Consider the following 23,406-nt stretch of genomic DNA (forward strand, 5'->3'; position numbering starts at 1 on the left):
AGTGGGGGGTTATGGATCGTCTTTTTTACCATTACCAGGTTGTGGGGGGGTGTCTTCAGTTAATGATTTTTATCTAGTAATGGGCGTAGATATGCCGGGTGAAGACCCTTTGGCTCTGATAAAGATCAAATTAATCGATGAGAAACAATCACAAAAATTAATCCATCAAAGCCTGCCTGATCAAAAAGATACCACTCGAATTTCTTTGCCACAGGTACCTTCTGTAATGGCAGTAAATCTATCGAGAATGGATGTGGATGATTGGTTTCAAGTGACTACAGGTGTAACTGGCAAGAGTAATAATTGGTTGTTATTGGCAGAACAAGCCGCACAGGCAGCAAAGACTGAATGTGTCGTATGCATGGGTCCCCGACCATTGTTGTATGTTGTCCCGTCGCCATTATCCAAAGAGTGTGTGAAATCTGTTATGACTACTGCAAATCCTAGCCTAGAGTGTAAAGCGTGGGACAAAGTGTTCCCTATGACATCTGTTCAAGAAAAAAAACCATTGTTTTCAAGAAATGTAGCCAAAGGTAATTTTACGTGTATTTACATAACAGGATCTGGGAAAAAGCTGGGAAATCTGTCAGATGACTGGTGCAGTGAAAAAATTGAAGCCGATGTATCCTTTGTTCCTGTGTCACGAAGTGATATATGGTGGTGGTGCGGTGATGATAGAATTTTTGATCGTCTGCCAAAAAACCATACGGGTATTTGTGCTTTAGTCACGTTAATTTTGCCCACCTCCATATATCCAGTGACTGCCATGAATCTTGTGGTAGAGGAGCAAAGGGTGATGCCGGTGGAATGGGCTAAAGTCGGTAGAAGCAAAAGATCTTTAAATTGGAAAGGTGACCATGATCCAACTTATATAGATGCAATTGGAGTACCCCGAGGGGTTCCTAGTGAATACAAATTAGTTGACCAAATTGCAGCTGGATGGGAGTCTTCCCTTTGTTGGTGGTGTACGATAAACAAAAACGTAGACAGGATAAATTACATCCATTACAATGTGCAGAAATTGGGCAATTGGACACAAGCTGGGCTTGAGGCCGTGCACGAACAGCTAGCCACAACTTCCCTAATGGCTTTCCAGAATCGCATTGCTCTTGATATGTTGTTGTCTGAGAAAGGGGGGGTCTGCGCCATGTTCGGAGAACAATGCTGCACCTTCATCCCCAACAACACTGCCCCTGATGGGAGCCTGACGAAGGCCATTGCAGGCCTGCGGTCCCTCAACATGAGGATGAAAGAGCACTCTGGTGTGGACACATCGGTGTGGGACAACTGGATGAATGCCTTTGGGAAGTATAAAGCCCTTGTGTCCTCAATTATAGTATCAATTGCAGTATTTGCTGCTATACTCACCTTGTGTGGATGTTGTTGTATTCCATGTCTGCGTGCTCTGTTTAATCGTCTCATCACTACAGCAATATCGCCTATGGAAGACAAGATGGCCCGGGTATGCCTCATGTCTGAACGCCAGCATGATGATGATAACGATGATGATGACGGAATGCTTTCATTTGAGTTCGCAGACTTTTTCCCAGATCTGTGAGTTCCTGAATGACTGTGTCGCAACGATTATCCTTTTGTTGTAAACATATTTGTGCTCATACTTGTGATCCGACAACTGAAAATCGAGAGAAGTGGTTGTGTTTGGTGATGTATTGATTGAGCAAATATGTGATAAACAGGAGGGAAATGTTGGAGTAACCTCGGGAAAGCCTTGGCCTGCCAGACCAGGGGGGCTTATGTTTTACGAGTTTACGACTCTCCTTTGAACTAAATGCTCTGTATTTAGTTCAAAGAAGGTCTATTGATCCCCATCAGCCTTATGGTTCCTTCCTGTCCTTTTGTGTTTGTTTTGAAAGAAGTCTTCAATGACAATGAGCAGGTCTTCTTTGCTTGCGAAATGTTCTTTGGTTCGGGACTTTATTCCTTTTCAGTTAACTGTAGCTTTGATTCATAGATTGTAGATGATAGAAACTAGATATATATAGTTTGAAGTAGTCACATTAAAGTTATCCCATATTTACTCAATGTTCGTTTAAGGAACTGTATATCAGTTACCTTACATTTACTTAATATGTGTTGAAAGGTTTAAGTAAGGTTAGATATTATTATTATTATTATTATTATGTGTTGTGTTAGTTTACTAAGAAGTTAAACTTAGCAAGGGTTTAGTTGCATTGTTTCACAGGTAAGCGAGATTCAAAGTGCTTCAAGTTATCTGATCACAGTCGAGGAATAGTCGGCCACCTGTGGAGAGGACAACTGGTTGGGGGAAGAAAGCAGATTCTGCACTCCCAATGTGGGGGTCGAGAATATCAATTCACACTACACTACATTCCTTAGCTAATCAGCGTTGCTACAGCCACTATCTCCCCTCCCTTTAGTGTAGCAACGCCTCTGTAACCAGGGCACCCAAGACATTAAAAGGAGGAGCACGTGGGGGAGGAACTCAGAACTGGTGGAGATTGTAACTGAGCTTCCTTTCTCTATCGTTCTCCTCGCGAGTAAACTCATCCTGGTTGTCTTCTCCTTCTTGTTTTAGCATGTAATGTTGTCTGATGGTATTTAAACCTAACAATGAGACAGTGAATGAAGAGGACATTTGTTATTTTCTGGGAAGATATTGCACGGTTAAAGGCCAGGCTATGACGGTGAGCAGTGATGGGTCCTGTAACATCGATGCGTCGGCGCATGTGTCGAGCTCATAGAGCGAAGCCCTGTGTCGGTCCGCGTATCGCTTTAAACAAGTCACGTGACCGAACGAGCAGCAGTATAGTCTGTCAAGGAAGCGTGCCAAAGCTCTGTTAAAGGAAGCGCATTGTCAACGGGATGGATCTGCTAAAAAAATATCTGATCTTTTGCGGTTCATCCTTGAAGATATCAAGAATTCTGGAGCAGCCCCAAGCCAGATACTGGGACAATAAAAAGACATTGCACTCCAGCCTCATCTGTGCCGTGTGAGTGGGTGTTTTCAAAGGCGGGAAATTGTGTCCAAAAAGCGCAACAGGCTCAATTTCAAAACATTTGAAAAACTTATTGTTTTAAATAAAAATGTGTAAAAAACAAATCCCAGTGCACTAGCATCCTCTTTCACAACACGTTCACTTAGATTTTCATGTTATGATACATGTTCACATTATTGATTGAATGTAACTAAAAAATAAAATATATTTTCAATTTAAATGAATATGTGAAAGAATACAATATAAAATATAATTACTTAAATTAATGAATGTATGTACTAAGTCATCAAATCAGTGTGAGTCGAGTCTGCCAACAATGTTGCCTGTAGTAATTTTAAGGTCTACTGGGTGTCAGCAGTGAGCGACACAGTATCGACACAGTGTCAATACAGTTTGGTAATGTGTCTAAACGATAAACGAGGCCTCATGGACGCATCACTAACGGTGAAAGAAGAAGATGGCATCTGGAATTGTTCCTGGCGGGCCCCCATTCAACAATGGAAGGACCCTCAGGGGTTCCAGGGCCTCAAAAGTCTCCCATCAATGATAGTTTTGGGAGAAAACCAAGGCTACATAGATTATCAGGGCCAACCCGAGCTCTGCCGCAAGTGTGGACAGCATGGGCACTTTACAGAAGCGTGAGTAAATAATATCCCGGAAATGTAGAGTAATTGGTCACACTTTTGAAGAGTGTACCAATGGCAGAAGGTGCAATCTCTGTCAAGAACCTGATCATCTCTACAGAAAGTGCCCAAAGTCTTTTGCCAACTGAAGGCCGGGAGAGAATTGATAGGTGAAGGAAAATGAAGCTAACAAGCATTGTGGAAATTCAAATTTCCCTCCAAGGCCTGTAATTGGTGAGGAGGAAACAGGTGATGAGGTAACAGGTGATGAGAGAACAGGTAATGAGGGAATAGATGAGGAGAGGGAAGGGACGTGTGTCACCCCCACCAACAGAGAACGCAAAGGAAATCGATAGAGTAGAAGAAATGCCTACAAGTAGTGGAGAGGAAACAATTGAGGAAAGGGGCATGTGGGAAGCAGACAAATGGAAAGTGACATGTCACAAAAAATAGCCAAGATGAGTTGAGTGGAGACACCCAGATTCATTGTGCGCAAAAAGCTAAACGACTCGCATCTGAACGGTCCTCTGAATCGCCGTCGACATCAGAAAAGAGAGGAAAGCCTGGGAGCCCAGATAGTGAGCTGGCAAAGTCCAGAGTATTCAATTCCTACTCAGCAAATGAAATCTCCTTTTCAAATATGGCTACATTTGACACCCAAAAGCCGCAATATCATAAATTTAAGGTCGAGAGAGATGGACCGTAGTCAACAACATAAACAAGAGAACTCCCACTTAATGTAGGGGTCAGCACAACTGGAGTGCAATGGTTGAGGCTTGCCCTGGGTGAACCACCTTTTTGATCATGGTGTCTTCCCTGACAAGTAAGTAGGAGTTGTACAAGTTGCCGGGCCGTCGTTTTCATCCCATCTTCAGTCACGGGCTTAATTGCTACTAGCGTGTGGCACACACACACTCAGTGGATGAAGCAGAATTTGTAGAACTGTTTAAATAGTACTTTTAGTTATTACAAAACCAAAGCATTATAAATTAGGTAAAAAAATAGATTCAAAAACACTACCATCATGCTTTGCTTCTTTTTCTACCCAAAATTGCCCTGATCCGAGCACCTTTGTTCACCTCCTTTTTCTTAGAGTCGCCATCTCGTGGTGATGGCAGCAACAATAATAAACCATAAAAAATGACACAAACGCCCCTGCTGGTCAAAATGAGTCATTTATTCCATTAATGAGAATTACAATAACTTTTATATTTTGCTTCATGTTACCTGATCAAAATAAATAAAACTTCTCTCTGTACGTGCATTCACGTGTAACATTGAAGGAGGTGAAATACAGTGTTTCAATATGTAAATAAATACCATCACTGGAGGTTGATGGAACACATTATGTTTTGAAGGGCTGCTCTGTTTTAACAAGAAAAGACTGATGTGCTTATGGATGAAGATGACTTGTGATTGTGTTTGTGAACAGCAAAGAGGAGTGCTTGTGCAATTGAGGGTAATGGTTATTGTTTTTTATTCAAGAACAATATTTTTTGCCAAATTACAATAGACTGACATGTGCCCATTCAAATGGGTACCACCAGAAACAAAACTGCATTGATAAACGAGGGCTTAAAAGTGATTGTCTGCCTGCACTTGGCATAATTTCTCTGTTTATGTGAACCTGTTTACATATGTGTCAGTATGACAGTATCTTTATTAAGCACAATTCAGCATGGCTGTCGCAGCCACGACGGGCAGGGTGCTTTGGGATTGGTTGTTTGGTGTGAGCCTGGATGCTAGGACCATGCCTTTTTTCCTCTCCTTCAGGGGAGGGACTCCATTCCTGATCCTAACCCTACCCCGACAACAACAACAATCGCAACCCCCCCCCAACAACAACAACCCCCCCAACAACAACCACAATAACATCAACCCGCCCAACAACAAACCCAATAACATCAACCACCCAAACAACCCCCCAAAAAACAACCCCAATAACCCCCGCCAACAATCCCAACAGCAAACCACACAACAATAACCACCCCAAAAACATCAACCCCAAGAACAAAAATCACCCCAATAACATCAACCCCAACCCAAACAACAACCCCAATAAAAATCAAACCCCCCAACAATAACAACCCCCCCAACCCCAACCCAAACAACCCAACTACAACAGCCACAACATCAACCCCCCCAACAACAAACACCGCAATATCAACCCCCCCAACAACACCAACCGCAATATCAACCCACCCAACAACAACCCCAATAACATCAACCCCCCTCAAAAAACAACCCCAACAACAACCACAATAACATCAACCCCCCCCCAACATCAACCCCAACAACCCCAACAACAACCCCCCAACAACCCCAACAACCAACCGCCAACAACTACAACCCCAACAACCCCCCCCAACAACAACAACATCATCATCCCCCCCAACATCAATAAGACCAATAATATCAACCCACCCAACAACAACCCCAACTACATCAACCCCCCCATCAACTACCGCAATAACAACCACCACAACAACCCCCCAACATCAACCCCCCAAACAACAACAATCCCAACATCAACCCCCACAATAACAAGAACCCCAATAAGATCAACCCCAATAACAACCACCCCCCAACAACAACCCCAACCCAAATACACCCCCAAAGATATCAACCCCCCCCAACAACGACCCCAATAACATCAAACCCCCCGGCAACAACGACCCCAATAACATCAAACCCCCCCCAAAAACAACAACCCCAATAACATCAACCACCACAACAACCCCCCAAAAAACAACCCCAACTACAACAACCCCAACAACAATAACATCAACCCCCCAACAACCACTACCCCCAACAACTACAACCCCAACAACAACAACCCGGACAACAATCCTCCAACATCAACCCCACAACAACAACCTTCCAACATGTACCCCCCAACAACAACCCCAACTACAACAACCTCAACATCAATCCCCCCAACAACCACAAAAAAAAAACAGTAACCTCAACAACAACATCCCCCCAACATCAACCCCCCCAATAACAACAATCCCAACATCATTCCCCAAAACAACAACAACCCCAATATCAACCCCAACCACCACCCCACCAACAACCCCAACCCCCCCAACAACCGCAAATACGTCAACCCCCCAACAACAATCGCAATAACATCAACCCCCCCAACAACAATAACATCAACCACCCCCAACAACAACCCCAATAACATCAACCACCCCCCCAACAACAACCCCAACAACACCCGCAAAAACATCAACCCCTCCAACAGCAACAACCCCAATAACAACAACCCCAACTACATCAACCACCCCAACAACAACCCCGATAACTTCAATCCCAATAACTTCAATCTCAACCACCCCCCAACAACAACCCCCACAACAACCCCAATAAAATCAACCCCTCCAACAAACCCAATAATATCAACCCCCACAACAAACCCAATAAAATCTATCCGCCCCAACAACCCCAACCACCTCCCCATTAACAACTACAACCCCAACAACAACCCCCCCAACAACAACCCCCCCAACAACCCCAACCCAAATAACCTCAACTACAACATCACCCCCCAACAACAACCCTGATAACATTGATCCACCCAACAACAACCGCAATAACATCAACCCACCCAACAACCCCAATAGCAACCACCTCCCCAACAACCCCCCAACAACAACAATAACATCAACCCCCCAAACAACAACCCCAACCACCCAAACTACAACAACAAAAACAAAAAACAACCCCAATAACCCCAACAACAACCCCCCAACAACAACATAAACCCCCCAACAACAACCTCAATAACATCAACCCCAACAACCCCCCCACAACCCCAACCCAACAACAACCCCCCAACAACAATAACCCCCCCAAAGAACAACAACCCCAATAACGTCAACCCCAGCAAACACAACAACCCCCCGAACAACCCCAACAACAACAACCCCCCCGAAAACAACCCCAATTCAATCAACCCCCCCAACAACCCCAACCCCAACAACCACCCCCCAACAACCCTAACCCCCCAACAACCCCACCAACCCCAACAACATCCCCCCCCAAGAACAACAATCCCAACCACCCAAACAACAACCCCAACCCAAACAACCCCCCAATAACAAACAACAATCCCCAACAACCCCAACAACAACCCCCCCCAACAACAACCACCACAACCTCCGCAACCACCCCAACAACATCAACCACCCCAACAACAACCCCGCCCAACAACCCCCCAACGACAACCCCAACCACAACCCCCCCAACAACAACCCCAATAACCACCACAACAACAACAACAACAACCCCCCCCCCCCCCCAACAACAACCCCTCGAAAGATTTCATGACCACAGATGTCAGAGTGACAGGTCATTCAATCCTGTAATGGCATTCTTGGCCACTGGAACGATGGTGGAGCTCTTGAAGCACGAGGCCACCTCACACAGCTCCAGGGAGCGGTTGAAGATCCGTAAACAGGTGGGTGCCAGCTGCTCAGCACAGGCTTTCAAGCAGGAGGGTGACACGCCGTCTGGGCCCGGTGCCTTCCTGATCTTTCGTCTCCGGAACATCTGGCGCACTTCCTCCTCACAGATCTGGAGTGCGGGCACGGCCTCTGCAAGAGAGAGAGTAGGTGATGGAGGTGTGGACAGAGCGGTTGTGAGGGGAAGGGAATATGTAGATTGTGCTGCAGGAGGTCAAGTTGTGTGGGATGACCGATCAAACCTGCAGTATCAGTAGAACCTGTTCAGCTGGTTAGTGTGATGCTCTGCAAACCTTTCCACACTGTTGAGGAATCAGGATTGGCAGAGAGGTGTCTCTCCAGGCTCTCCCCGTAACACCTCCTGGTTTTCCTCACCTCTCAGTTCAGTGTCTCTGGTCTGCTTGAACATGTCCCGGTCGCCGCCCTTGTAGGCCTCCTCCGTGGCTTTCCGCAGCCTCCAGAGGTTCGGTGTAAACCAAGATTTGTCGTTTTTGTACGTGCAGAAGGTCTTAGTCTGCACACACAGATCCTCACATAAACAGATGTATGATGTGGCAGTGTCAGTGAGTTCATGCAGGTCTGAAGTTGCAGCTTTGAAAACTCCCCAATCGGTGCAGTCAAAGCAGGCTTGAAGGTCCAGCCTTGACTCCATTGTCCACTTCCTCACAGTCCTCACTACAGGCTCAGACGTTTTTAATTTCTACCTGTAGGCCAGGACCAGATGAACTAGACAGTGGTCCGACAGGCCTAAAGCTGCACGAGCAACAGACAACAACCCCAACATCAACCCCCCCCAACAACAACCACCACAACAACCCCAACATCATTCCCCCAACAACAACCACCCCCCCAACAACAACCACCCCCCCAACATCAACCCCAACAACAACCACCCCCCCAACAACAACCCCCTAACAACAACCCCAACATTCCCCCCAAAAACAACCCCAACAACATCAACCCCCCAACAACATCAACAACAAAACCAACAACCCCAAACCCAACGACAACCCCCCAAACGACCCCAACATCCCCCCAACAACAACAACAACAACCCCAACCCCCACAACAACAACAACCCCAACCCCCACAACAACAACCCCAACCCCCACAACAACAACCCCAACCCCCACAACAACAACCCCAACCCCCAACCCCCACAACAACAACCCCAACCCCCACAACAACAACCCCAACCCCCACAACAACAACAACAACAACCCCAACCCCCCCAACAACAACCCCAACAACAACCCCAACCCCCCCAACAACAACCCCAACGCCCCCAACAACCCCCCCAGCAACCCCAAAAACAACCCCAATAACATCAACCCCCCCCAACAACAACTGCAGCAACAACCCTAACCCCAACAACCACCACCCCAACAACAACCCCTGCAACAACAACCACCACCACCCCAACAACAACCCCGCAACAACAACCCCCGCAACAACATCAACCCCCCAAACAACAACCCCAAAAACAACAACCCCAACAACATCAACCACCCCAACAACAACAACCCCCCCAACAACAACCTCCCGAAAGATTTCATGACCACAGATGTCAGAGCGACAGGTCTGTAGTCATTCAAACCTGTGACGGCGGGCTTCTTGGCCACGGGTACGATGATGGAGCTCTTGAAGCACGAGGGCATCTCACATAGCTCCAGGGAGCGGTTGAAGATCCGTGCAAAGGTGGGTGCCAGCTTCTCAGCACAGGCTTTCAAGCAGGAGGGTGACACGCCGTCTGGGCCCGGCGCCTTCCTGATCTTTTGTCTCCGGAACACCTGGCGCACTTCCTCCTCACGGATCTGGAGTGTGGGCACGGTCTCTGCAAGAGAGAGAGAGAGAGTAGGTGACGGAGGTGTGGACAGAGCAGTTGTGAGGGGAAGGGAGCATGTAGATTGTGCTGCAGGAGGTCAAGTTGTGTGGGAGGACCGATCAAACCTGCAGTAGAACCTGTTCAACTGGTTAGCAAGCCTTGGGCTCTCCACAGGACGGGGTGTTCGTTTCTTGAAGCGCGTGATTCTCTGCAAACCTTTCCACACTGTTGAGGGATCAGGATTGGCAGAGAGGTGTCTCTCCAGGCTCTCCCCGTAACACCTCCTGGCTTTCCTGACCTCTCGGTTCAGTGTTGCTGGTCTGCTTGAACAGGTCCCGGTACCGCTCTTGTAGGCCTCCTAATTGGCTTTGCGCAGCCTCCAGAGGTTCGGTGTAACCCAAGGTTTGTCGTTGTTGTACGTGCAGAAGGTCTTAATCTGCACACACAGATCCTCGCAAAAACAGATGTATGATGTGACAGTGAGTTCATGCAGGTCTGAAGTTGCAGCTTTGAAAAATCCCCAATCCGTGCAGTCAAAGCAGGCTTGAAGGTCCTGCCTTGACTCCACTGTCCACTTCCTCACAGTCCTCACTACAGGCTTAGAAGTTTTTAGTTTCTACCTGTAGGCCGGGACCAGATGAACTAGACAGTGGTCCGAGAGGCCTAAAGCTGCACAACCCACAGACAACAACCCCAACAACATCACCCCCCCAACAACAACAACCCCAACAACAACTCCAACATCATTCCCGCCCAACAACAACCCCAACAACATCAACCCCCCCGAAAACAATAACCACAACCCCAATAACATCAACCCCCCAACAACCCCAACATCAAGTCCCAACAACAACCCCAAACCCAACAACCCCAAACCCAACAACCCCAACATCAACCCCCCAACAACAACTCCAACATCATCCCCCCCAACAACAACCACAACATCAACCCCCCGACAACAACAACCACAGCCCCAATAACATAAACCCCCCAACAACAACAACAACCCCAAACCCAACAACAAAAAACCCAACAACCCCAACAACAACCCTAACCCAAACAACTACAACAACAACCCCAACAACAACCCTAACCCAATTAACAATAACAACCCCAACATAAACCCCTCCAATAACACCAAAAGCAACCCCCCCAACAACAAACCCAAGAACCCCAACCCCCCCAAGAACCCCAACCCCAACAACCCCCCCAACAACACCAACCCCAACAACCCCCCCAACAACAACCAACAACCCCCCAACAACAACCAACAATCCCCCGACAGCCCCAAAAACAACCCCAATAACATCAACCCTCCCCAACACCAACAACCCCAACCCCCACAACAACAACCCCAACCCCCCCAACAACAACAACCCCAACAACGACAACCCCAACAACAACAACAACCACCCCAACCCCCCAACAACAACAACAATCCCAACCCCCCCAACAACAACAACCCCAACAACAACAACCCCAACCCCCCAACAACAACAACAACATCCACCCCAACCCCCCAACAACAACCCCAACGCCCCCAACAACCCCCCCCTGCAACCCCAATAACATCAACCCCCCAACAACAACTGCAGCAACAACCCTAACCGCAACAACCCCCTCAACAACAACAACCCCCCCAACAACAACAACCCCAAAAACAACAACCCCAACAACATCAACCACCCCAACAACAACAACAACCCCCCCAACAACAACCTCCCAAAAGATTTCATGACCAAAGATGTCAGAGCGACAGGTCTGTAGTCATTCAAACCTGTGATGGCGGGCTTCTTGGCCACCGGTACGATGATGGAGCTCTTGAAGCACGAGGGCATCTTACATAGCTCCAGGGAGCGGTTGAAGATCCGTGCAAAGGTGGGTGCCAGCTTCTCAGCACAGGCTTTCAAGCAGGAGGGTGACACGCCATCTGGGCCCGGCGCCTTCCTGATCTTTTGTCTCCGGAACACCTGGCGCACTTCCTCCTCACGGATCTGGAGTGTGGGCACGGTCTCTGCAAGAGAGAGAGAGAGAGTAGGTGACGGAGGTGTGGACGGGGGTGTGGACAGAGCAGTTGTGAGGGGAAGGGAGCATGTAGATTGTGCTGCAGGAGGTCAAGTTGTGTGGGAGGACCGATCAAACCTGCAGTAGAACCTGTTCAACTGGTTAGCAAGCCTTGGGCTCTCCACAGGACGGGGTGTTCGTTTCTTGAAGCGCGTGATGCTCTGCAAACCTTTCCACACTGTTGAGGGATCAGGATTGGCAGAGAGGTGTCTCTCCAGGCTCTCCCCGTAACACCTCCTGGCTTTCCTGACCTCTCGGTTCAGTGTTTCTGGTCTGCTTGAACAGGTCCCGGTACCGCTCTTGTAGACCTCCTAATTGGCTTTGCGCAGCCTCCAGAGGTTCGGTGTAACCCAAGGTTTGTCGTTGTTGTACGTGCAGAAGGTCTTAATCTGCACACACAGATCCTCGCAAAAACAGATGTATGATGTGACAGTGAGTTCATGCAGGTCTGAAGTTGCAGCTTTGAAAACTCCCCAATCCGTGCAGTCAAAGCAGGCTTGAAGGTCCTGCCTTGACTCCACTGTCCACTTCCTCACAGTCCTCACTACAGGCTTAGAAGATTTTAGTTTCTACCTGTAGGCCGGGACCAGATGAACTAGACAGTGGTCCGAGAGGCCTAAAGCTGCACAAGCCACAGACAACAACCCCAACAACATCACCCCCCAACAACAACAACCCCAACAACAACTCCAACATCATTCCCGCCCAACAACAACCCCAACAACATCAACCCCCCCGACAACAATAACCACAACCCCAATAACATCAACCCCCCAACAACCCCAACATCAAGTCCCAACAACAACCCCAAACCCAACAACCCCAACAACATCAACCCCCCAACAACAACTCCAACATCATTCCCCCCCCAACAACAACCACAACATCAACCCCCTGACAACAACAACCACAGCCCCAATAACATAAACCCCCCAACAACAACAACAACCCCAAACCCAACAACAAAACCCCCAACAACAACCCCAACAACCCTAACCCAAACTACAACAACAACCCCAACAACAACCCTAACCCAAACAACAATAACAACAACCCCAACATCAACCCCTCCAATAACACCAAAAGCAACCCCCCCAACAACAACCAACAACCCCCCAACAACACCCCCCCCTCTACAGCCCCAAAAACAACCCCAATAACATCAACCCTCCCCAACACCAACCACAATAACATCAACCCCCCAACCACAACCCAAAAAACAACCCTAATCCCAACAACCACCACCCCAACAACCCACGCCAACAACAACCCACGCAACAACAACTTCGGTACATCACAGTCTCTGTTCAACATTTAGGTGACTAACAACACTCAGGACATGTGAAAATGACAAATATTCTCAGCCATCCCCTGATCTTAAACCCCCATGAGGGCAAGGAAAAACTCCGACGAGGGGAAATGAGAAACCTTGAGAAGAGACCACAGATGGGAGGGTCCCTCTTCCAGGATCACTAGGCTGCTATGGATACAGAGAAGACACAGAGTACAAACAGTGTACAACCACATGATACTTAATAGGACATATTAAACTTTATTTTAAATAAATTAATTCGTTAATTAAGTCGTTTTAATTATGATTTTGTATAAATAGTAGGTATCAACAGAAAATCTACGACACAAAATGGGCAGTTTACTTGTTTGAAAGGGAGTGGGAAGAAGACTTGTTTACTTCATTTAATGTATTTTGACATGAGACCTGTTCTGAATTGCACCTAACACAACTTTGGATCTTTTGAATAAATGAATAAAGTCATTTAAATTATGATTTTGGATAAATACTAGGTATAAACACAAAATCTACGACACAAAATGGGCGGACTTTACTTGTTGGAAAAGTAATGGGAAGAAGACTTATTTATTTGATTTAATCTATTTTGACATGAGACCTATTCTGAATTACACCTAACACAACTTTAGATCTATTGAATGAATAAATGATTGAAGTCGTTTAAATTATGATTTTGGATAAATACTAGGTATATACAGAAATCCTACAGCACAAAATGGGCAGAGTTTACTTATTTGAAAAGGAGTGGGAAGAGGATTTATTTAATTTATTTAATCTATTTTAATTCCCAGGAAAATTTGGATTTGCTCTAAATCCTGATTTAACCAAAGGATGGTGCCAAATGTTAGCATACGGCTTAATAGAACGTATTAAACACTTAGTTAAATTGATAGAAGTTGTTAATAAGAGCGAGTGGAGTAACATGAGACCTTGTTTGAAAAGGAATGGGAAGAAGACTGACTTAATTTATTTAATGGGAACAAGTAAGACTTGTTTCATTTATTTCATCTATTTTTGTTCTCGGGCAAATTTGGATTAGCTGCCATTCCAAATTTCCAAAGTGAATGAAGGAATGAAGCATTTAAATTATGATTTTGTATAAATACTAGGTATAGACACAAAAACTACGGCACAAAATGGGCAGGCTTTACTTGTTTGAAAAGGAATGGGAAGAAGACTTACTTAATTTATTTAATGGGAACAAGTAAGACTTATTTAATTTATTTCATCTATTTTTGTTCTCAGGCAAATTTGGATTTGCTGCCATTCCAAATTTCCAAAGTGAATGAATGAATTAAGTTATTTAAATTATGATTTTGTATAAATACTAGGTATAGACACAAAATCTACAGCACAGACTTATTGATTTTTATTAAATGGGGACACCTAAGACTTATTTAGTTTATTTAATCAATTTGTGTTCCTGGCAAAATTGGATGTTCTGCAATTCCAAATTTCACCACATGATGATGTCAAAACTTGACTCGAGACCTGATAGGACATATTAAACACTTAGTTGAATTGATAGAAGTTGGTCATAAGACTGAGTGGACTAACATGACATCTGTTCTGAATTACACATACTTTGAATACGCTTTTGAATATTTCTAGGTAAACAGTTCTGCTTCACTTTGAGCATCATTTGAGCAGTCTGATAATCTACCAAATCTTTGAATTTAAGAATTTGTGATTTAAGAAATAGCTTATTATATTCAAGGTAATCAGATTTGTTTAGAATTCTAATGGCCTTTTGAAAACTATTCTGAATTACAACTTTGGATCTTTTCTTATATTACTTTGCAACAATATACTCGGTGACAGATTAGGCAGTATAATCGCATATGTTAATTTGAGAGTGCCCACACTCAATTTAGTTATGGTTATGTGTTAAATCAATTACTGTTGGACATGATTTGGGTATTTATAAGAGGATTAAACAGCAAAGTTATTCGACAGTGATTATTTATTATTGATTCACATGGTATTTGTTGAATCAGAATCAATTATTCCTATATGACAAAGATTTATCACTAAATAACATGTATTCCGTACTGTTGGTGGATCAAACACGGCTGTCTGCAGCCAGTGGAAGTTTTAATAGGTGTTTAACATAAATAGAGGAAGAAAGGGGTACTCACTTGAGACGTCTTCGCCAACGTCCAACCATTGTAGCTGCTGGTGAATGATGCGAGCCTCCAACTGATTTGTATTTTTATTCTTCTTACAGTGGAAAACACAGTCAACAAACACCGTGGAATCTAAACGAATGAAATAAAAGATTAGCATTTAGCCTCAACCAACATTCACAGATACAACTACGTTTCAGCTAGGGTCAGCTACACAGCTACACATTGCTATTGCTATAGCAATAAGTGAACGCTAGCTACATCGACAACTTTAGTCAAACTACACAAAAGTAAATCTCTTTAAATACAATGAGTTGTATTTACCGTGTATGCTCTAGACGTTCCAGTTGCAAGCAGAAAATAAAGATATTTCTGTTGATAATCGTCGTGTTTGAATCCACGGATTTGAATCTTGGCGGGAGTTCCGCCTATTGACGTCATTTCCTCGGCACATGACTGAGTCGTAATATTATCTAAAAGGGTAAATTAGAGTTCAATAAAGTTCTTTTTTAAACAACGCAATCATTTACAGCCGTTGACCAGGAAAAATCGTCGAAATTCGGGCATTTGTGGCTGGCAGCAGACGCCGAATTCGACGTCCCCCCCCCTGTGACTGTGGTGCCAATCAGTGTTTTGTTTAGTAGACTTAGTTGTTATGCGTTGACATAACGGCGCACTGGTCAGCATGTCCACCTCTTAAGCAAGATGTCGCGGGTTCGGGTCCCGTCTCAGCACTTTTTCTTTTCCCCCTTGTCTGTCTGTATATAGCTTAATAGCCAATATTCGCACTATTTTTCATTATTTCGACCAAACGAGTCTTTTAGTTAGTTTGGTCGGGCCAAAAGAGCTGTATTATCCAGTAAGCTTACATACATAATGGCGCACGAGTTACAAAACAATCAATCTGTTTTGGGGGTTGACTTGCGCATAAATTTAACTACCTCATTCAAACGTTCTCATTCTACTTGCTCGTTCTAACGAGGAAACTGTCTTGTCAGAACAAGTCAGTTCTAATGACAGAACCATCAGTTCCTAGCTTATTTAAGTGTGAAGTTCTCCTGAAAGATTATGATTTTAGAGGTGTAAGGTTTCTGCCAAGTATACATGACAAAGTTGTGTCTAAATTGGTTGGCTACGTCCTCAGATGGCCGTTTTTGGGGCAGGGTTCAGGCTACATGACGTCATTTCCAGAGTGACTTCATGGCAATTTCCCCCCACGGCACTTTTTCATAGCTTGAACTCACGGCCCGTCACCATAGAAACCAGGTCAGATTCGAGAGCTGGTTGTCAAAGGCTGCGTGAATTTGCACACCGGCTCTGCGGCCTTGTCGGGCCGGAAATGACGCTATGAAGTCGCCACAGCGTGATTTCAAGGACGCAACCTACAAACCGCTATAGTCCGCCTGTCTTGACTTGCCGCGGCTTATAGAGGCGGGCTGCGAAGGACCCAGCCTTCGAACTGCCCTTGGACGACGCAGCGAGGGAAGGAGAGTGTACATTTGCACACAGCTAGCTAACTTGTGAATTTGGACACAGCTGAAGACACCGGCGGTGCGGTGCGTTCTGGTCGCGTCGAAAACGACGTCACGCCGCCGCCATATTGCGCTGCCCAGCCAGCTATTCGGCCCTACCTGACCATATTCGCCACGGCTGGACCAAGCCTTCGAACTGGCGTTAGGACAGACGCAGCCTGTGAATTTGGACACGCCATCCAGCAAGCAAGCAAGCAAGCAAGCAGATGTGGTTGTCCTGAGTTATAGAGTTATAAAACTCAGCTTTCAGCACAACTTTCTTACTTTGTCAGCTAGTGTGCATTTACGAAATACAGGAAGACGCCAGTATAATGTTTTTGTCCCGAACGTATTGGGCTAAACAAAGACAGAGTGGAAGGATCCTATTTGAAAGAAATCCCTCCACTTGCCCAAGCACGCAGTCTTTCAGGTGGTACAGCCCTGGAAGAGGGAGAAGGGTTGTTATTACTGGCATCGGTATAGTGTGTCCTCTGGGCACAGGGACGGCTTTACCCTGGGACAACATTATACAGGGCCAGAGTGGAATTGTGGCTCTTTGCTCGGAGGAATACCAAACAATTCCCTGCAGAGTGGCAGCGTTGGTACCCCGAGGAAATGCAGAAGGTCAGTTTAATGAGCAAATGTTTGCATCTCGTGGAGAGCTCCATAGCATGTCGCCAGCCACTGTGATGGCACTTGGAGCTGCTCAGCTTGCCCTGGAGGACTCTGGATGGTACCCCAAAACCACAGAGGATCAACTCGCTACTGGTGTCAATGTTGGCATGGGCATGGTGTCGCTGGATGAAATAGTGTCCACCTCTGCTGCTTTCCACCAAAAGGGCTACAAGAAAATGAGTCCTTTCTTTGTGCCTCGTATTCTTGTTAACATGGCTGCTGGCCATATCAGTATCAAGCACAATCTTAAGGGTCCTAACCACGCTGTGTCCACAGCGTGCACCACCGGCGCACACGCCATTGGGGATGCCGCAAGGTTTATTGCCCACGGCGATGCAGTTGCTATGGTTACGGGTGGGACAGAATCCTGTGTGGGACCTCTGTCAATAGCTGGCTTTGCAAGAGCCCGTGCTCTTGCCACCAAGTGGAATGAGTGTCCTCAACTAGCTTCAAGACCCTTTCATCCAGAGAGAGATGGCTTTGTGATGGGTGAGGGATCAGCTGTGCTCCTGCTGGAAGAACTGGAGCATGCAATGAAGCGTGGAGCCAGAATGTATGCAGAGGTGCTAGGATACGGACTGTCGGGAGATGCCAGCCACATTACTACACCTGCTGCAGATGGCGACGGGGCATTTAGGTAAGCAGAAGTTCATATACATATATATAATGTATTTTTTTTTTAATAATTATTTTCCCGATAGTGGTGGCCAGCGACTAGAAGGCTGTTGCCTCGCGGTGGTCCTCGTCGGGCTTCTCATAGATCAATTCATTTCATAATAGAGTCATTCAATGTTTGACTTTGTTCATGGTTTTAATTCAGAAAGAAAAGGCCCGATTGTAACTGCAGGATAACTTCACAGATGCATGTCGGCTGCCATCAAAGATGCTGGCATCTCTCCAGAAGACGTGTCTTACGTGAATGCCCACGCCACCTCCACAGTTTTGGGCGATGCAGCGGAAAATGCTGCGATCCAGAGGCTCTTTCATCAAAGTGCAGGACCTTTGGCCGTGTCCTCCATCAAAGGAGCCACCGGACATCTGCTTGGTGCTGCGGGAGCTTTGGAGACGGCAATCACCGCTCTGGCTTGCTACCATGGCGTCTTGCCCCCGACCCTCAATCTAGACCGCACCCAACCAGAATTTAACCTCAATTACGTTCCATGCGTGGCGCAACCATGGCAGACTTTGGGCAGAAGAGTGGCCCTTTCAAACTCCTTTGGCTTTGGAGGAACCAATGCCACGCTGTGTCTTGCCAACATCTAAACATGTTTAGACATTTCAAGCCTCAATAAATGTGCAGAAATACAAATACTGGTCACCCATTTACACAGACAAACTTTATAGACAATGGTAACTACTATTTATTGTTTGAATAAGTCATTTGTTACCAATTCTACTTGATAGATAGTTCATCCTGTTACTTAAGTAAACACAGAGGAATAAAGTGGTCATTTAAGGTCTTCATTAATGGCGTCATGCTCCTGCTCAGGAAGTATCAACTTCTCACATTGTCTTAGCTTGAAGGTTAAATGTTGAGCAATTTCATTGGGATCAGTGTAGAGCGAGGTAGGAACACTCTGAAAGGCAGAAAGGAAAATCTGTTCTAAACTTACCATGGTTTTACACTGTTTGATGCATAGGCATGAGTAACAGTCAGGACCCCAAAGGTGCAGCACAAGTGTCAAAACCATCAAACATTACAATTAAAGCACCGTTATTTTGGGATTTCAATTGTACTTCAAGAGACTGGAGGGGAGAGATGTGGTCCACGGGCCACACGTAATCTGCTCAAGTCTGAAGTGGAACGTGTAACATTACCATACAAAGCTTACCTTTAATTCTGATAGGTTACTTTCCCTTCATTTCATAAGAACATTACTGTACAAAGCTTACCTTTAATTCTGCTATGTTACTTTCCCTTGTGCAGAACTCTCGTAACATGTACTTCTGTCCAGCCTGGAAGCAAAAGAAACCTTTCAATAATAATAGTAATCATAATAATAGAAAAGAAAAACAACAGAATAAGACAACTGGGATAGGCTTGCAATAGCGACTGAAAAAGAAGCGAGTATACGCCGAATACTTGCTCAGCCGTATTCCTTGTAAATTGACCTCATGGTACAGCCGCGTGTCATTTAGTCTTATCAGCACACCGTCCACTCGCAGGAAAAAACGCAGCAATGTGAAGAAACTGGTGGGCATCACCCTCTGCGTACACACAATGGCGGTGGCAATTTCAGAAAATACACATCATGAATGCACCCAAAAGCCTGGCGGATATGGTGGTAGAAGAGCAAGTATCAAGACCGCACTAACAATTTTAACACTTATCGTTGAGACCCCGTGATCGTGCAGCTCATCCTCAAACAGTAGGACCTCGTCAAAGAAGACAATCTGTTCACGGGCCCTCAGCTTCTCCAAGTTGATTCTTTCTGTGGTCTCAGTCACCTTGAAATTAGTGTGAGAAACACACACAAGTAGTCTGAATACAACATATAGACATCCTGTCAAAAAGTGATGTAGTGACTGACCTCAGCCAAACTCCACTTAAGACGGTTAAACTCAAAGACAATCATGTTTTCGTTGACATTTTCCCTCTTCCTGACCAAGGTTTCACGGGTTAACAATGTACCTTGTGTAAGGATGACTTACTTACCTGGGTGCGCTTTTGGGTTCACAATTAGTCTTCTGCTTAGATCTTTGTAGGTTTTGTATTATTTGGAGATATCACGTTTTGAGAGGAGGTGCTTTGTTGTGTTCCAGAGACCCACCTCTAACTGCCTTTCTTCTCCTATTAGGGTGCCTTGGTAATCTGTGGTGAATGTCCAGTCATATGGTCTCACCACCTCTTGAGCGTGTTCAGAAGCAAGTCTGGAAGTAAACCAAAGCTATTTTACTCCATTCTTTCTTGGTTGCCTGTCGTGTTTTTGTTCAACAAGTTTTGCTTTGGGTTTCAATGGCAAGAAACACACTTTCAGAAGTAGTCAAACACGCATGCTTGTTTCCTTCTCTCCCCCTCTCTATACAACTATAGGCAATATTTGTTTCATTACAAGAAATTGTGGAGGTAGCGTGTTACTACCTCCGTCATTTTGTAGAGTGAACCAACCCATTTCAGGGCCAATATAGACAAACAACTTTTCAAACCTATCCATTCACACTTATTTGGCAATTTGAAGTACAAAGTTGTCATCATCTTGCCTGCTCTCCTGCCATTGTCGAGCACAAGCCACTTGTACAGCGTCGTCAGAGTTGTTGATTCTCTTCAAGGCGTCTATGGCGTTGAATTCAATTCCAAAGCCACCGCTGTGTTGGATGCGCAGGATGTTGTCACCGAATAACATTTCTGGAAGTGCGGGCAAGCTCAACTCCTGTGCTAATCTGTAAAGAAAAACAGACACATTGTCCTGAAGCGTGTCTCTCACGCACGCACACTCTCTCACGCACGCACACTCTCTCACACACGCACACTCTCTCACGCACGCACACTCTCACGCACGCACACTCTCTCACGCACGCACACACACGCACGCACGCACGCACGCCGTCCACGCAAGTGGACGGAAAGCAGGGGGAAAAAAATGCCATTGGCAGAGCCAACGAGGCCTCATTTCTTCTTATCTGGTGTGAATGTCACGACTTTGATCAGAGCAAAGGCTGAAGGCGCGGAATCTCACACACGCACACGCACGCACACGCGCGCACGCGAAAAAAAAACTTTTCTTAAAAAGTTTAAGAAAAAAACTTTTCTTAAAAAATGTACAAACGTCAGAATACAAACCTCTATGGCAAACCTAAAAGTTTCATCCTGCTGCCTGTAAAAAGATGTCTTATTTGTTTTGTTTTTTCACACACACACACACACACACACACACACACACACACACACACACACACACACACACACACACACACACACACACACACACACACACACACACACACACACACACACACACACACACACACACACACACACACACACACACACACACACACACACACACACACACACACACACACACACACACACACACACACACACACACACACACACACACACACACACACACACACACACACACACACACACACACACACACACACACACACACACACACACACACACACACACACACACACACACACACACACACACACACACACACACACACACACACACACACACACACACACACACACACACACACACACACACACACACACACACACACACACACACACACACACACACAATTGAAGACCCGGCCGGCCACTAAATGTGGAAAAAGTGTCAAACAGAAAGACTGTATAAACCAAGGGGCTTTGTAAGCCAAAATCATGTGTCTCGCTAAACACTCAACAGCGCAAATAAAATTCGACATTTTAAAATCTAGCTTACATAAATGATTTCAACACCAAGAGGGTTGCAAAATGATTCAGATGTTATATATTCAAATGTTTTAGATTCTTACCTTCCATTTGTTTTAGGTTAGTACCATCTTAGTGTTCATGTTTTAGAAGGACTTGCTGTGTTTTGGCTTGTTTTTCCAGAACATGATAAGAATGTAGTTAAATTCATTCTTTGCCAAGGATAGGAAGGCCGTTTATATTGAGCAGGATTGCTTTGAATGCATAGAGCAGGGGTGTCCAAACTTTTTGCAAGGAGGGCCAGATTTGATAAAGTGAAGGGGCCCGGGGGCCAGTAGTTTTTTCGGACATTTTTTTAACTACAATTTCATCCAAATAAACACTGTTATGAAACAAATTTCATTCTCCCAATTGTCTTTATTTTTTAAATGACAAAATAACCAAATATAAGCCACTCAGGCAGATGTGAACAACTCTAAAAACACAAATTCTGCCTTTCATTCATATCTGAAGAGTCCGATAACATTGAACAAACTGTATGAAATACCTTAAATTTACATGAGTTTAAAATTATTTTCGCCTTATGAACATTTTAAACAGGAGTTATAAGTAATACATAAAATACGATAACATTGGACAAACTGTATGAAATACCTTAAATTTACATGAGTTTAAAATTATTTTCGCCTCATGAACATTTCACACAGGGTTCACGCGTACCCTTTTAACAACGGGTTTATTTCCGCATTTGACTTGCGCATGCTCCGCATAGCAGGACAGCTGGAGTCATGTTCTCGCTGTGAAATCACGCCGGGTCGCGCGAGATTACATTTCTGCGGCATAAATATAAAATAGCTTTGGTACATGTGTATTAAAGCGCTGGTCAACAATGGCGGCGGGCCACATACTAAAGATTTTATCACAGAGGCTGCGGGCCTGATGAAATTTGACCACGGGCCGCAATTGGCCCGCGGGCCGGACTTTGGACATGCCTGGCATAGAGTAAGTCAAGGGAGTTTTGTTATAGTCTACATCGGAGTTAAATGACACAGTAAATAAGAGTTGGGTCAAAATAAAGATTACTTCTCACCTTTCAATGTCTTTGGATTTCATGATATGGTTTTTGGCAGTTGTCACTTTCCAAGGGCCAAAGGTAAAGTCCTTTTTGCTGCTCTTAAAACCATGGGAAATCATGTTAGCTCGAAGGCCAGCATCCGCTGCAAGAAAAGATGGGAAGGCCACATTAACCGGTTCTAAGCATCGCTTAAGGATTTGAGTTTATTTTTTTACACTTAGAAGGATGAGAACAAAACAATCCATCGGAATCAGCCATCGACTCGAACGCTTTGAGTCGCTAGCTGGGTAAATGCTAGTGGACTAAATCCGCTTCATCGAATGCAGCATACGAGCTGGCACTTTTTACGAGGCGGTACTTGTACATGCGCAAAAAAATTA

At 45.3% G+C, this 23,406-nt stretch overlaps 4 protein-coding genes across 10 annotated transcripts; 2 read left to right on the forward strand and 2 right to left on the reverse strand.

Moving 5' to 3' along the window:
* The first annotated feature begins 423 nt into the window (after positions 1-423).
* On the forward strand, positions 424-2,528 carry LOC147040579 (syncytin-A-like). The gene has a single exon (XM_085901592.1). The coding sequence runs from the start codon at positions 428-430 to the stop codon at positions 1,556-1,558; it is 1,131 nt and encodes a 376-aa protein (XP_085757718.1). The 5' UTR covers positions 424-427; the 3' UTR covers positions 1,559-2,528.
* A 5,394-nt stretch (positions 2,529-7,922) lies between these two features.
* LOC147040580 (uncharacterized) lies at positions 7,923-12,564 on the reverse strand. 7 transcript variants are annotated; one of them, XR_015062951.1, is made up of 3 exons: positions 8,446-8,840; positions 8,313-8,372; positions 7,923-8,202 (listed from the first exon to the last, which is right to left on the reverse strand). XR_015062951.1 is itself a non-coding variant. In XM_085900980.1 (3 exons), the coding sequence occupies exons 2-3, from the start codon at positions 8,477-8,479 to the stop codon at positions 7,946-7,948; spliced, it is 291 nt and encodes a 96-aa protein (XP_085757106.1). In that variant the 5' UTR covers positions 8,480-8,584; positions 11,673-12,564; the 3' UTR covers positions 7,923-7,945. The 7 variants fall into 7 exon arrangements, 3 of the variants coding, with proteins under 3 accessions (XP_085757106.1, XP_085757107.1, XP_085757105.1); XM_085900980.1 differs by lacking the exon at positions 8,313-8,372 and adding an exon at positions 11,673-12,564 and having other exon boundaries at positions 8,446-8,584; XM_085900981.1 differs by lacking the exon at positions 8,313-8,372 and adding an exon at positions 9,668-10,601 and having other exon boundaries at positions 8,446-8,584.
* A 4,599-nt stretch (positions 12,565-17,163) lies between these two features.
* On the forward strand, positions 17,164-19,150 carry oxsm (3-oxoacyl-ACP synthase, mitochondrial). Its single transcript, XM_085900719.1, has 2 exons — positions 17,164-18,217; positions 18,441-19,150. The coding sequence occupies exons 1-2, from the start codon at positions 17,238-17,240 to the stop codon at positions 18,841-18,843; spliced, it is 1,383 nt and encodes a 460-aa protein (XP_085756845.1). The 5' UTR covers positions 17,164-17,237; the 3' UTR covers positions 18,844-19,150.
* Positions 18,918-23,162, reverse strand: tiprl (TIP41, TOR signaling pathway regulator-like (S. cerevisiae)). The gene is made up of 7 exons (XM_085900720.1): positions 23,042-23,162; positions 20,782-20,961; positions 20,352-20,451; positions 19,897-20,028; positions 19,693-19,788; positions 19,474-19,536; positions 18,918-19,157 (listed from the first exon to the last, which is right to left on the reverse strand). Exons 1-7 carry the CDS (start codon positions 23,143-23,145, stop codon positions 19,029-19,031), a joined length of 804 nt encoding a protein of 267 aa, XP_085756846.1. The 5' UTR covers positions 23,146-23,162; the 3' UTR covers positions 18,918-19,028.
* Between the last annotated feature and the right edge of the window lie 244 nt (positions 23,163-23,406).

This window comes from Syngnathus leptorhynchus, chromosome 20 (assembly GCF_054491065.1).
Source record: "Syngnathus leptorhynchus isolate UIUO chromosome 20, UIUO_Slep, whole genome shotgun sequence".
Taxonomy (NCBI): domain Eukaryota; kingdom Metazoa; phylum Chordata; class Actinopteri; order Syngnathiformes; family Syngnathidae; genus Syngnathus; species Syngnathus leptorhynchus.